This window comes from Misgurnus anguillicaudatus, chromosome 14, assembly GCF_027580225.2.
Source record: "Misgurnus anguillicaudatus chromosome 14, ASM2758022v2, whole genome shotgun sequence".
Classification (NCBI taxonomy): domain Eukaryota; kingdom Metazoa; phylum Chordata; class Actinopteri; order Cypriniformes; family Cobitidae; genus Misgurnus; species Misgurnus anguillicaudatus.
Genome location: NC_073350.2, coordinates 30623560 through 30638972, shown reverse-complemented (window position 1 = coordinate 30638972; position 15413 = coordinate 30623560). Strand labels below are relative to the sequence as shown.

At 35.3% G+C, this 15413-nt stretch overlaps 1 protein-coding gene across 1 annotated transcript; it reads right to left on the bottom strand.

The window, feature by feature from the left end:
- Positions 1-982: 982 nt before the first annotated feature.
- On the bottom strand, positions 983-14143 carry tkta (transketolase a). The gene is made up of 14 exons (XM_055183926.2): positions 13906-14143; positions 12811-12928; positions 12562-12675; positions 12266-12363; positions 10317-10508; positions 9955-10073; positions 9666-9862; positions 9424-9588; positions 7757-7913; positions 6114-6244; positions 4449-4532; positions 4141-4234; positions 3769-3891; positions 983-1810 (listed from the first exon to the last, which is right to left on the bottom strand). Exons 1-14 carry the CDS (start codon positions 14010-14012, stop codon positions 1623-1625), a joined length of 1887 nt encoding a protein of 628 aa, XP_055039901.2. The 5' UTR covers positions 14013-14143; the 3' UTR covers positions 983-1622.
- Between the last annotated feature and the right edge of the window lie 1270 nt (positions 14144-15413).

Genomic DNA, 15413 nt, shown 5'->3' with positions numbered 1-15413 from the left:
GTCCAATAGTTCTAATTCTAAATAATTAATTCAACATTAAAGCTGTTACACAATTTGTTGAGTTTATTCAACTTCTTATGTTTTTCCTATTAGGTTTGCCAGCCCATACCAAAAAATGTAAAGGTGCACCTTATGACCGAAGAGGTAATGTACTTGTGTTCTGATGAATCTGCTTTTTCTCCTTTAGTAAAAGGTTTATAGGAATTGTTCATCTTCCTCTCACAGATGTCATTTGGGGATATTGTTTTGCATTCTTGGTGACTATCCTGCATCTACGATCTTATCATGGTATGTCACGCAGACATCTTTATAAACAATCAGTGATGCGTGTTTTCTTATGTTGTGATCTACACACACAATGCATGTCTTCAGTGCCGTTTATAGTTACAAAGAAATGAAACTGTAATGGTTAGGTGGTCTTTCTCATTTGTAAAATGCATACTGTATGTGATGCAATTATTTTTATCCATCTCTTATACCTGACAGTTTTAATATTTAATACATGTATTGTGTTGTAATTAAAGTATTTCCTTTTATTTGCAGTTTATACTATGTCCTGTGGCTGGGGTATCACTATATTTGCAATAAGAGGAGCAAAGCGCAAATACAGCGCTCTATGGTAAACAACCAGTTAATTTTAAGTTTCACAATAAGTGTCAAAAGCAAATTTTTTCTAATTACATACTAAACCCCAATCTGTTATTCTTGGCTTTCAAACAGGGAGAAATGGAAATACTACGATTAAAATACAGCTTGGATTTTGAAAATGGATAAAAATTCTCAATATATTATTATTGTATTTATTTTTCATAAATTATATTTTTAATCAACTTTTTTGCTTCTCTCTCCTATGTTTTTATGTTGGCCTGTGGCCATTTGTAAATGTGCTGTAGAAATAAACTGAACTGAATTTATGATCAAGAAAACAATGTTACACAATATAACATGTATACGACAAGCAGTACCGTACACACATGATCTCTTAAACTCAAATCCAGAGGACTTTAATCATTCCCTTTGTGGACAGACAGAGAAATGAAAGAGGAAGTGTTGTTATAAGTTAAAGCTCAGACATAACATGTTTCAGTAACACCATCTCTCATTTTCTCAGACCAGTAAAAGACAGCTTCAGGAAAACACAAAATGCTACTTCATCCCTAAACACAGAAAGCATTACACAAGGTGAAATATAGGACAACCGTGAATAACTTTACTTAACCACCTGTTAAACATTCTTGTTACATTATCTTTTATATATGTTAAGTCTAAACTCTGTGTATCAATAAAATCCACCTCCCCTCATCTTCATAGATACACAATGATAATATAAAAACATTAAAATATGTCACAAACAGTTTTGTTGGATCTTATCAAATTGCACTTTTAAAACATGAGCATCACATATTGATACTTTTTGGTGATAAAGTATTGGCAGCTTTGCGGTAATGACCATTGAGTTTAACCTGGTAGTGACAGAGGGTGTATTAACTCTAGAATATAAACAAAATGAATGAACTGCATTTAAAAACTGACACCAATTATTTCTTATTGCTAATATATTCATAGATGGGTCACTAAAAGTGAAAAAGGGTTTGGGCTATCTTTTAGAAAAGTGAACAGGTTTATTTGGCATTGGCCGAGCTGCTGATCATTTTCTTGACCATCTGTGCGATGGAGTTGCGGTCAATGCCGTGGATTTTCAGCAGGTCGGACATTTTTCCACTGCGGGGAACATGAGCGACAGCCAGGCGCTGCAAAGTAAAGTTTGGCTCATTTACGATAGCAGAGCAAACCGCCTCCCCTAAACCACCTGTGAATAACAGAAATAAAAAAGTTAAAAGATGCTTTAAAAGTTTACTTTTTTACACTAATATCACTACCTGACAGAAATGTTTGAAACAGATGTCAAGTGAAAGCACGGTAGATTGTATAAAGAAAAACTAAATCAGTTCTTCATATCTTAAAGGTTCTTTATGGAACCATACAGCTAAAATCTTCTATGGCATATCATGTAGCACCTAAAGTTATTTTTTGCATTATTATTTTTTTATTTTTTGCATTATCCTGCTGGAAGTAGCCATCAGAGGATGAGTATATGGTGGTCATAAAGGGATGGACATGGTCAGAAACAATGCTCAGGTAGGCCGTGGCATTTAAACGATGCACAATTGGCACTAAGGGGCCTAAAGTGTTCCAAGAAAACATCCCCCACACCATTACACCACCACCACCAGCCTACACAGTAGTAACAAGGCATGATGGATCCATGTTCTCATTCTGTTTACGCCAAATTCTGACTCTACCATCTGAATGTCTCAACAGAAATTGAGACTCATCAGACCAGGCAACATTTTTCCAGTCTTCAACTGTCCTATTTTGGTGAGCTCGTTCAAATTGTAGCCTCTTTTTCCTATTTGTAGTGAAGATGAGTGGTGCTTCTGCTGTTGTAGCCCATCCGCCTCAAGGTTGTGCGTGTTGTGGCTTCACAAATGCTTTGCTGCATACCTCGGTTGTAACGAGTGGTTATTTCAGTCAAAGTTGCTCTTCTATCAGCTTGAATCAGTCGGTCCATTCTCCTCTGATCTCTAGCATCAACAAGGCATTTTCGCCACACAGGACTGCTGCATACTGGATGTTTTTCCCTTTTCACACCATTCTTTGTAATCCCTAGAAATGGTTGTGCGTGAAAATCCCAGTAACTGAGCAGATTGTGAAATACTCAGTCTGGCACCAACAACCATGCCACGCTCAAAATTGCTTAAATCACCTTTCTTGCCCATTCTGGCATTCAGTTTGGAGTTCAGGAGATTGTCTTGACCAGGACCACACCCCTAAATGCATTGAAGCAACTGCCATGTGATTGGTTGATTAGATAATTGCATTAATGAGAAATTGAACAGGTGTTCCTAATAATCCTTTATGTGAGTGTATACTATAACTACAACATGACAATAAAAAACTTTTCTGTGTTATTAAAATTATTCACGCTAACTAAAATGTGCATTAATAACCCATAAATCATGTCAAAATCTTCTTATTGTAAATTTCTAAATTTTTGCGTTTCTTATTGTCCTAGCATGCCCCTGCTATATCGTGACCCATCGTGCTATATCACACTATCTCTGTTTTGTCTTCTGCACTCTTAAGAGGAGCTACATGATGCCATTAAAGTATAAAATAACAATTTTAGGCTGTATGGTTCCATAAGAACCCTTCAAAAACCTTTCTGTTCTATGGCATCACTGTGAAGAACCTTTTAAGCAACTTTATTTTTAAGAGTGTGGGCAAAGAGTGATTTCAGGATTATTTTGGATGTTCTCTCTCTCTCTTTCTCTCTCTCTCTCTCTCTCTCTCTCTCTCTCTCTCTCTCTCTCTCTCTCTCTCTCTCTGTCCAACCTCACTGCTCCTCTGGCACGCAGGCAGTAATGCCAGGTCCAGGGATGTCAGCTTTATCTAGGTCACAACAGACCCTGGAGGCATACGCCTGCTTAAGAAGATCTGACAGCCCTCCGCTTCTCACTGTCTGTTTTTTCCCTGAATGAACAGAATGTGACATGCCCAAAAAAATCTACTTATTATAACAACAACATGCCTCTTGCTCTCTGATCCAATGTGACAATTTGCCAGCATCATATTTTTGCCAATCAGAGACTTCCACAGTATTCTGAGGTCTTGCAGACCAAAGCCACCTCTTCAACTAGACATTCATCCATCCTGAAACGTATGTTTAAAACTGAAAAGATAATTGGCTTTGATCTTGAAACTCACCCTCGTAATAGTGATCCTCCACCGTGATGACACGACCTTTGGTGGCACGCACATGATTGATGATGGTTTTGGCATCTAGAGGTTTGACTGTGAATGGATCGATCACTCTGATGTGGATCCTTTCTGGAAAATAAAATAAAAAACAAATAGATTAAGAGTGAACATTAGGCTAATACTAATATCAATCATTTCTGACTCAGAAACAATGAGCATTATTTAGTTTTCAGAATCAACGTTAGAAATCAATCAAGAACAGATAGAAACAGCAATGTCGATTTTTGTTACTCTGTTACTTTAAATAATTTGCTTGCTACTTGAAAAGCCATATTATATTAAAAAAGCTACAGTAAATGTTATCTTAGCAGTTTTTACCTTTTTTGAGTTGCTCAGCTGCAGCCAGAGCTTCATGAAGACTCATCCCTGCTCCAATCACTGTAACCTGATCGTCCTTACTCTGGTACACCACCTGGTAAAGTAAAAACATTTAACATTACATTATTGTTGATTTGAATGTTTTAATTTTAATATATATATATATATATATATATATATATATATATATATATATATATATATATATATATATATATATATATATATATATATATATATATATATATATATATATATGTGTGTGTGTGTGTGTGTTCTTCGTTCATGATACAGAGGAATAGTTTTACCTTTAGCTGGCCAACATGAAAGTCTTCATTGGTGTTGTAAATGATCGCTGTTTCTGGACGAGTGGTCCGGATGTAACAAATTCCCTGAATAAATGAACAAAACACAGATCCAGCAAACTGAAACTGAATCAAATGAAATTTTGAACCTAAAGTCAAACCGCATAAATGTTTGTTTTTCAAGGTTTTTTAGGGTGGTTTCAAATTAAAAAAGAACTACAACTGTAAAAAGCGAAAGTTGGATTAATTAAAAAAAATACTTTAATTGGTAAGTGAAAAATTTATGTAGACAAAGCTTACAATTTTTAATAATTGAAGTCAATTTTCAAAGTTTTTTTACTTCACTCTTTCAAGTGAGAAAATTTGTCAAAACTTAAATGTTTTAGTGTTACCAATTTATATTTTTTTGAGAAGATCAAACTTTTACTTTTTACAGGGTATATTTGACAAAAATCTGATAACTACATATGTAAATGAAGGAATAAATGACTTAAAACAAATACAAGTAATTTTTAAATTAGTTCTGAATTTATTTTTGCATGACCTTTTTTGATTAACCTGATTGACCTTTAATGATTGTTATCTGTACATTTTATTTTTATTCTTTTATTTATTTTTTATATTTATTTATTTTTCCACATATATATGAATTTTTATATTCTCACATTTCTTTATTATTTATTTATTAATTCATTTTACATTTCATTTACGTGTTAATTCTTAAAAAGGGTTTTCACAAGTTCAGAGCATGTGTTATAAATCGAGTTTTAGATGTTATATTTTTTTACCTTGTATTAAACACAATATTTTCGATTAATAGACTATAAGATAGGGCTTCAAGTATATGGTATGATTTATTTTTTATGATCAGGGTTCCCACACCTTAGTTAGCTTAAATTCAAGGACCTTTCAAGGACTTTCCAGGTGCAATACCCTCAAATTCAAGGACTAAATGTGAGGAAACATTTCAAGTGAGAACAAGGTTACATAATGTTACCTGTTAAGATATATTGTTACAGTTGAGGGAACTCGCGCTGCGTCACTGTGGTGACACTTTGGGAACGCCTCCAGGGATAAGTGCATCTGAATGTGTATATCAAATTCAACCAATCGTGAGGCTTAACCACAAAGACAAGGTGACGCGGGAGACAGGAAGTATATCGCTATCTGAAATATTGCCAAAGACGGCATTACAGGGCCGCAGGAAGTATGGCAAGGGAGACGCATCGTCTCGTTCCCTTCTCAGGGAACAACAGTTACATACTTAACCCGAGACGTTTTCATGTGTCAAACACAACTATGCAAAAAAAGAAATTTGGTATGAATCAACATTCGCATACAGAAGATATAAGCATTTAAAGCAAACAGTTTAGCATGGATGCTTAAAAAGTCTAGAATTTTTATGATATTACACTACACAGGGAATAATATGGATTTTTTTCTGGAAAACTTCTTGCATAAAATAGATTCAAGCACTTTCAATGACCTGTATCTATGTATGTATATTTTCAAAAACGTCCCCGGGCCTTACATTTTTTCCCCAGATTCACAAATGTTCAAGGATTTTAAGGACCCGTGGGAACCCTGTATGATACTGTCAATGTGCAACAGTTACTACAAATTCCTGATCTGTTTATTACTATTTATAATAGTGAATATATCAAATACCTTTGTGTTGGCTGCGAGCTCCACAGCCTTTTCGGTAGACACACCATCACTGGGGTAAAAGATGGTGGCAGTAGGGATGGCTCTAAAAATAGCCATGTCCTCCAGACCCATATAAGCTGGTCCATGTTCTCCTGTAATACAAACACATATACTTACACTATTAATTTCTAAGAAAGACTAACTATTATAGAGCGGGTATATGAGGCAGGTGTATACACATGCAAACAGTCATGCAGACAGGTGTACGGCCAAACAAACCGACAGAAAATGTGTCATGCAGTGTACCTGTGCTAACAGAAGGGATGCCGGGTCACCCGAAGACTTCTGAGATAAACAGGGAGAGAGGAAGAAAGGGTAAAGTGCTAACAGTCACACCATCCCCAGACATTCAGGAGAACAAAACATAAAGAGAGGTTCAGGAAAAAGGGGTGAATTGCTCCTAAATCTATGATAAACATGAACTCATAAAATCTTATTAACATTAAACCAATAGAGATTAAATGTGTAAGCGTGTAAGAGAGGACCATTGGGGTGCTGGAAAGTGGGTGGGGCTTTAAAGGAAGAATATGATTGGCGGTCTAATAGACTATGAATTAAGCTGCAATCACACTAGGCTTTGAGTATTTAAAATGACAATGGACAGTGTCATATTTTAGATTTGTAAAAATGTTTTCCCTGTTAGTTTTTTTACTTATATTTTCTGCAATGAAAAATTAAATCAATAAGAAACAATAACTAAATAAAAAACTTAGGGCAACGAAAATCAGATATGTCAAACATTAGGGCTTTTGATTGTATTACATCACGAATGTGATCCAGGACCAAAAAAAAAAGTGTCATAAGGGTCAATTTTTCTGAAATCAAGATTTATACATTACATGGAAACTGAATAAATAAACTCTTCATTGATGTATGGTTTGTTATGATAGGACAATATTTGGTCAATATACAACTATTTGAAAATTAATCTGAGGGTGCCAAAAATCTAAATATTGAGAAAATGTCCTTTAAAGTACCTAAAAACAAATATTAGTGATAAATCCATTTTATATATTTATGATAGGAAATATCTTCATGAAATATGATCTTTACTTAATATCCTACACTGTAAAAAACACTTTGCTGCCTTAAATTTTTTGTTGAATCAACTCGGATTTACAAGTCATTTCAACTTACTATTATTTATCTTGACTAGAGATGAGTTGTTATAACTACAGGTGAGTTGTTATAACTTAAAAAAACTGAGTTGACTTTTCTCAACTAGATTTTATAAGTTGTGACAACTCATCTCTGTTGACATGACTTGTAAATCTGAGTTGATTTAACAAAAAATTTAAGGCAGCAAAGTATATTTTACAGTGTGATGATTTTCGGCATAAAAATATAATGAATCATGACTGGATTTGTGGTCCAGGGTCACAAATTAAATAAAATAAAATAATAAAAATAAAAAAATGCTTTATAATAATTTATATAAATGTTAATATTTAAATTAATAATAATACATATCATGCAGAATGCAAGATAAGATTTCTTTGCATTGCATTTCCATTTTCTTTTGTTCGCATGTGTATAACTTTAAGCAAATGAAATGCATGTCTCTCTAAAGTGTCTCTTGTAAAACAAAAGCAATGACTTTTTACCAGATGACAGGCCGCAGTGGGAACCACATAGGTTAATATTGCTCTCAGAAATGGCAGCCATGCGGACCTGGTCGTATGCGCGGGTGAAGAAGGTTGCCAAGCTGCTGGCGAACACAATGTTTCGTTCACATGCGCCACAGCCTGTAGCAACACTGACCTATAGGAGACAGACAATTTTTATGACAACAAAGTGTTCCTGTATCTGGTAAAGCATTGCGTTTTTACTGCAAAGAAACAGACAGATTCTTAGACAGATGGATGGGTTTGTAGGTAAAAAGATAGACAGACAGATAGATATATGCAAAATATGCATTGGCAATGCACACTTAAACAGTGCAAGTTGATATGTATTTTTTCTTTGACAGATTAAAAAGAATGTCTCTCTCATTAGTATGAATGCTTACATCTATTAGGATTGCCTAACGGTAGGGTGTGGAAAAAAGAAAATGACAAACAAGAAACCTTCATTTAACTTTTCACAACAAAAACAATCATGCATTTTTGTAAATTTTTCATTCATAAGGGATCATAAATAATATTTTGATGAGGATATTCTGCAGGGTTTCTGGGGCTAGGCACTGCAGCAGGGTGTGGTGCAAAATGAAGCGTAAGTGGGTCACATCCTCAGTACTGCATTATGGATAGACATCCATGTTTTATAAAACTAACCAGCAATTCCAAAGGTTGTGAGGGCCATTTTTTGTGGTAGTTTCCAAAAATTATTGAAAAGATTGAATAAAATGTTCCCAAAAATGCTTAAGTTTAAGTTTCATATGCATGTGTTGGAAACAGTGGCGTAGTGTCTGGGCATGCAGGGTATGCACGTGCAAATGGGCCCGGGCCAATAGGGGGCCCGGCCCTGGGCCCCCCAGCTTTTAATAAAAAAAATTTTTTTTCAATTTAATTTTTATTTGTGGCAGCAATAAATATATTTTTGTATGCATATCATGTGTAGTGGTGTCTTATTTCTCCATAATGTCTAATTTCTCAGTCATTTCTTGTTTGCGTTTATTAGTTTTTTTTGCACTCCTCGGCTGCCGTAGACTACTACTTCATCATTTTTTTACATGACGCATTGCCACGCCAAAAAAAGAAAAAGAAAACACAGTGTGAGAGGTTACTATAGCGGCTATCTACATGAACATTAAGGATGGACAAATATAAACATAAAAGTGGGGCCTCAAAGAGAAAAGAGAAGGCGAAGAAGTTAGTCACAAGTCAAAAACTACCCAAAACATTTAGTTTTTCTTTATTTAAATCTACCCTTTAAAGTAAAAAAAGTAAAAATATTTGACTACCTTAAGTATATGTTGTCAACAGACCTGCGAGCCACAGTTAACAGTTAACAGTGCCAACGGGCAAGGTTGGGGGGGGGGTCTTTGGCTTAAGGGGGCCCATACATTTTTTTTGCATATGGGCCCGGAACTCACTTGCTACGCCACTGGTTGGAAAAACTTTCGCAACATTCAATGGGGTTTCTGAATCAGTTCATATCGAAAAGTTAAAATAATACAACTTCAAATCAACATATAAGGCCAAGCATTTAATCTGATCTTTAAAGGTAAGCACATACTATTTCTAAAGAACTACAATAGGGTACTTCTTTGTGTTTTTATACAATTTATGTGTTTTTTAATGTTTTAAATACCTCAATAATAATTTCCTACCATGTTTTGCTCTGCGCTATAGCACTCGATGAAGCGGTTGGGATGTTCGTTTTTAAAGATTTCAGAGTAGGTGACGTTTTTGTTGTCGACGTCCATCGCCACCAGTCGCTCATTGTAACGTCCCAGTTTGGCAATTGCCATTCCATACGCCTTACAGGTGGCAATCTACACAAGAGGATCATGATGAAGATAGTAAGATTATGTCATCTATGTGACAATAAATCCAACCATCAACCTCTTACCTTCTCCCCAGGTTTATAGTTAGGAGCGCTGGGCATGCGAACGTTGCGCAGACTGACAGGTGGAGCATCCTCGATGGGTGAAGCCGGATACAATCGCTTACTACAGCTAAGGATGCGACCCTGGAGGTCTCTCATGACGCTCTCCGCCATATCCTTTGAGAGAACCTTGCCGTGCCATCCCATCTTATCTTCTGCCGCTGAGTTTTACAAAGATGATAACAAACTTAAATCAATGGCATGCGTTTTACTACTATATAGCTACTTTATTTATAAGAGGGTTGAAATATACCAGGTATGCCTTTTCCCTTTATAGTCTTGGCAATGATGGCAGTGGGTTGGTGGCGTGGCTGGCTTAAGGCTTTACAGAGCTCTTCAACACTATGACCGTCCACAATGATAGCATGCCACCTATAAAACAAACCAATAAATATATTAATAGTGCACAGACATGCAAGCTCATCTAAATTTAAAACACACTTAAGTATATATCCAAAGTCACAACCTTTTTAATCCCAGGCAACACACATACTGATCAAATGTGTAATGCACTTGGGATAGAAGTGTCAAATGCATAAAAATTTAAATATGTGCATACATCTGGGTATAATTTTTCTAGGATTTGTACCTATACACCACAACTTAAATACCCACCCAAAGGCTTCACAACGTCTCTGGTACTTCTCCACATGATGTTGGAGTGGTGTTGGGTCACTCTGGCCCAGACGGTTGATATCCAGTATGGCCAACAGGTTATCCAGCTGGTAGTATGAGGCGAAGGCCATTGCCTCCCATACAGCCCCTTCAGACATCTCACCATCCCCCAGCAGACAGTACACACGGTAACTAAACAACACAGATGACAGATGAATTTTGTTTCTGTAAAAATGATAAACCATGTACCCTAGCTGTTAATGCGGCAGTACCCTTAATATTAGGTACAGATATATATACATTCGGTACCAATATGTACCTTTGAGATACTTATATGAACTCTTTAGGTGCAAAGCTTTCCTTTTGGAAACGCTGCCTGGTTTGTTGGCAGAATCCATTAAGATTGTGATAAAAAAAATGCTTATTTACAAGAAAATATGTCGCACACACTCTCTTCATTTATACCTCACAGTAGACATGTTTTTTTCTTTCTATACTCATTGAATACCCTTACAAAAATGAACCATGGTTTTACTACAGTTAAAACCAAAAAAACATGGTTACTGTAGTAAAACCATGGTAATCACAAAATAATCATGGTTTTGACAACCACACTGCAAAAAATTATTTTCAAGAAACAAATTCTTAGTATTTTTTCTTGTTTTCAGTAAAAATATCTAAAAATTCTTAAATTAAGATGCTTTTTTGATAGGCAAAACGACCAAAAATAAGTCTAGTTTTTAGACCCAAAATATAAAATTTAAGTGATTTTGTGCATAAAACAAGCAAAAAAAAAAATCTGCCAATGGGGTAAGCAAAATTTTCTTGAATTTTTCTTGAATTTAGTTTTTAAGAAAAATGTTCACGATTTTTTTGCTTACCCCATTGGCAGATTTTTTTGCTTGTTTTATGCACAGAATCACTTAAATTTGATATTTTTGGTCTAAAAACTAGACTTATTTTCTTCTTATTTTTAATCTTAATTAATCTTAATTTAAGCATTTTTAGATATTTTTACTGAAAACAAGACAAAAATACCAATTTTTTTTCTTGAAAATCATTTTTGCAGTGCATGGTTTTCAAAAACCATAGTTAAACCATGGTTAGTGTAGTAAAACCATGGTTTTGCTGATAGTTATCAATACACCAAAAAAACATGGTTACTACACTTTTACCACAATAATACCATGGTTAATTTTCATAAGGGTATCAACACAGTGGCAGACAGACATTAAAGGGGACATTTCACAATTATGCATTTTTAAGATGTCAAATAAATCCTGGTGTCCCCAGGGTACGTATGTGAAGTTCTAGCTTAAAACACCATCTAGGTAATTTATCAAAAATGCCACTTTGTAGATGTGAGCAGAAATGTGCTTTAGGTGTGTCCTTTAAAATGCAAATGAGCTGATCTCTGCACTAAATGGCAGTGCTGTGGTCGGATAGTGCAGATTAAGGGGCGGTATTATCCTCTTCTGACATCACAAGGGGAGCCAAATTTCATTGACCTATTTTTTCACACGCTTGCAGAGAATGGTTTACCAAAACTAAGTTACTGGGTTGTTCTTTTCACATTTTCTAGGTTGATACAAACACTGGGGACCCAATTATAGCACTTTTGGAAAAAGTCAGATTTTCATGATATGTCCCCTTTAAGCATTTATTATAAACATTAGAATTAGATTTGATTATACAATGATTATACAAAAGTTAGATTTGGGAATAAATTGTGTGCTAATGCCAAAACAGCATTCTATTATATAAATGGGGGACGGGCTTATTAGAGCAGAATAATCTGGAACGCTCCACACCCTTAAAATCCACAACAAACTTCAACATGAACACACAAACACAAATAGATTACAGTGAGCCTCTATGACAAATATGTATGAAAAATGACTAACCGCCGTTTTACTTTAATGGTTTATGGGTGAACGGTCTTGTCTTACCTGGACTTGTCAAAATATTTAGCTGTGTAGGCCATACCACAAGCTACACCCAAACCCTGTCCCAGAGAGCCTGTGGCCACATCCACAAACTGCTGCTTCTATCATGCACAAACACATACACAGAGGGAGATGTTACATAAAATAACGGCTGGTTTTGGATTAGTATTATTTGTTTACATCTAGTTTAATCTGAACTATAATTTCTGAGTCAATAAACAGCAATATTTCTCACGGTGCAACTTAATATGCACTGATATGAAATCAGAATTGGCCCATGAGAAGTGTCTTTTACTCACGGGTGTGGGGTGTCCCTCCAGCGTGGAATCCACCTGACACATGCTCATGAGATCAGACTCCTTCAGAAAGCCGATCTCCAGCCATACAGAGTAGAGGACAGGGGCCGCGTGACCCTGTGGACAGACACATACATCTACAGTTCAACAGGAACCTATTTTTTGAGGGGACCACAAATGGTTCTTCTTAATTATGCATTGCTGCAAAGAACCCTTCCTAGCAGCTTTATTCTTAAGATTGACCATCCTCACCTTGGACAGTATGAATCGGTCATTGTTGGGGTTTTTAGGGTCATCTGGCCTGTATTTCATTGTATGGAAGAAAAGAACAGACATCACCTCTGCCACGCTGCAGCATGAAGTTGGATGCCTGTGAAATAAAAAGTCTAAAAGTTAACATACAGACAGAAAAAAATGAAGAAAATTATTCACTGTATCTTAAAGGGATAATTCACCGGAAAAAAATTATTTTCTCACTCTCATGTTGTTACCAACCTGAATAAATGTCTTTGTTCTGACGAACAGGAATGAAGATATTTTGAGGAATGTTTGTAACCAAATCGTTCATGAGTCGCTTTCACTTCCATGGGGTTCATGATCAGTTTGGATACAAACATTCCTCAAAATATCATCAGAACAAAAAATGTATACGGGTTTGTAACAACAAGAGAGTAAGAAAAAAATTAAATGATTCAAATGAATTTTTATTTTTGGGTGAACTATCCCTTTAAACAACATCAAAGGTGTTTATGTAATCAATATATATGTCTGTCTGTTTTATTTAGTCATATAAATGCGCCTTTTGTGGCATCAAATCACATCTGCGTTTACATAACCACTCAGGAGGACAATAAAAATCAGAGAAAATCGGCAATGAAAAGTTTATATTTTTTTCAGATAGATATTTAAGAAAAGGCTAACCACAATAAATTCGCTTATTAGGTTATCTTTAGTCTACTTGTTGCAAGGTCATTCATTTCTCTCTCAAAATTAATCTCCAGTTTAATTACCCTTCCTTGGGGTGTTTGTAAATGGGTAAAGTCACTAGAAATTACAATAGCAGAAAGATCGTAAAGCTAAATCGCTGACTATAATTTATTCAGTAATAATGTAATGACGCTGCGCTCGTGCTTGAAAAGTTCAGCTCGCGCGTAACCTAACGAGCGCGAGCTGCATCTGCGCTTTTATAATCACTGACCCGATAAAAAATACAGAAATATTTCTAATATATATGTCATTTCTGTAAAAAAGTTACTTTTTTAAGAGGTTAATACCTTTAATACTGTTACTCAACCACAAACTAATAAATGTAGTCTGTTTCCTTAGTTAATTTAAAGATGCTCATACCCGGCGCCTGCCGCAGTCGTGGCTTTGATGGAGTTGATCCGCAGACGGTTGGCGATGTTCCTCAGCGCCTGCAGGGTCTGCTGGTCTGGTTTGTGATAATCCTCCATCAATTTAGTTTTTAACAGCACCACAAACACGAGTGAAGAAGATTAAGAGCATAGAGCACTGACTGCGCGTGCCATAGAGAAACGAGGCTGCTTTTATGCACTTACTCACTCACTCACTCACTCACTCACTCACTCACTCTTACCTCACAAATTTGTGAGGGTGTTGTCCTGATAAAAACCCATTGTGAAGGAATATCCCCAAATGAAACCTTTTATTAAACAGTTAAACAATCTAAAATAAAAAATTATATGTAGGCTATTACTAAAAAATATAAAAATATTATTAAAAAAATCCTGTACCCTAAATCTTTTAGGGTTAGTTTGTGCTAATTATTATTAGCTATGTACCTTCACATTTATGCCACCTATAGAAAGTTCTATCCAAAATTACATTGCATTCAGTGAATGATTTTTTTAATCTATAATTTTTTTTATTATTATGTGTGTTCCCTGGTTTCCATTAGACTTGCCTCTGAATCTTACATGTACTGTATAGTGCTAAATAACTAATTTAGCTTTATTGTGACCCACCAGGCTGAGTTATGAAGGATCCTGTTGCCATCTTGTGGAAATTTGGAAAAGTCACAATTAAAAAGGGTTGGAAAGAGAGATAGATGCGAAGGGATTACAGGACTGTTTCAGTATGTGTGTCACACAGTACATCTAATGTTCGCCAAAAAGCTGTTGCTCTCCTCTTCTTAGGGAGCATGCTTTCTTCAGTCAATACTACATGGAAATATCCAAAATAATTCACTGACTCAAAGCAGGCAACAGCACCCATTTCTTATCAGGTAAAAGCAATTTTATTTTTAGAATTTTGACAGGAAAGTATAGGCCTACTGGCATGGCAAATCATTATACAAAGCATGTAAATCATCATTTAAAAACAAAACAAACAAACAAAAAACATTTGAACATACTTTTTAGCAGTATAAGGTAAGCATTCATTGTTGTCTATTCAAACTAAATTAATTACGCTATATTCTTCATTTTATGTTTCCATTGTTTAACTACCACTTTCTGTGTTTGCTTGTTAATTGACCGATATTAAAGGGATAGTTACCTAAAAATGAAAATTCTGTCATCATTTACTCATCCTCATGTTGTTTTAAACCTGTATGAATTTGTTTTTTTCTGATGAACAAAAAAGGAGATATTTTGATAAATGATGGTTAGCTGATTGTAACCATTGACTTCCATAGTAGGAAAAACAAATACGATGGAATTCAATGGGAACCATCAACGGTGTGCTTACCATCATTTAACAAAATATCTGTTTCATCATTTATCACAATACTTCAATAATATGTGTTTTCCTACTATGGAAGTCAATGGTTACAATCAGCTGTGTGCTTACCATCATTTATCAAAATATCTTTTTTGGTTTTAGAAAAAAGAAAT

Excerpts from the sequence above, each read along its gene's own strand:
- tkta (XM_055183926.2), bottom strand. The coding sequence starts at position 14,012 with ATGGAGGATTATCACAAACCAGACCAGCAGACCCTGCAGGCGCTGAGG. Across the intron at positions 10,509-12,265 it reads AAATATTTTGACAAGTCCAG|TTACCGTGTGTACTGTCTGC; the intron begins GTAAGACAAGAC and ends TGTGTTGTTTAG. Across the intron at positions 9,589-9,665 it reads ACTATAAACCTGGGGAGAAG|ATTGCCACCTGTAAGGCGTA; the intron begins GTAAGAGGTTGA and ends CCTCTTGTGTAG.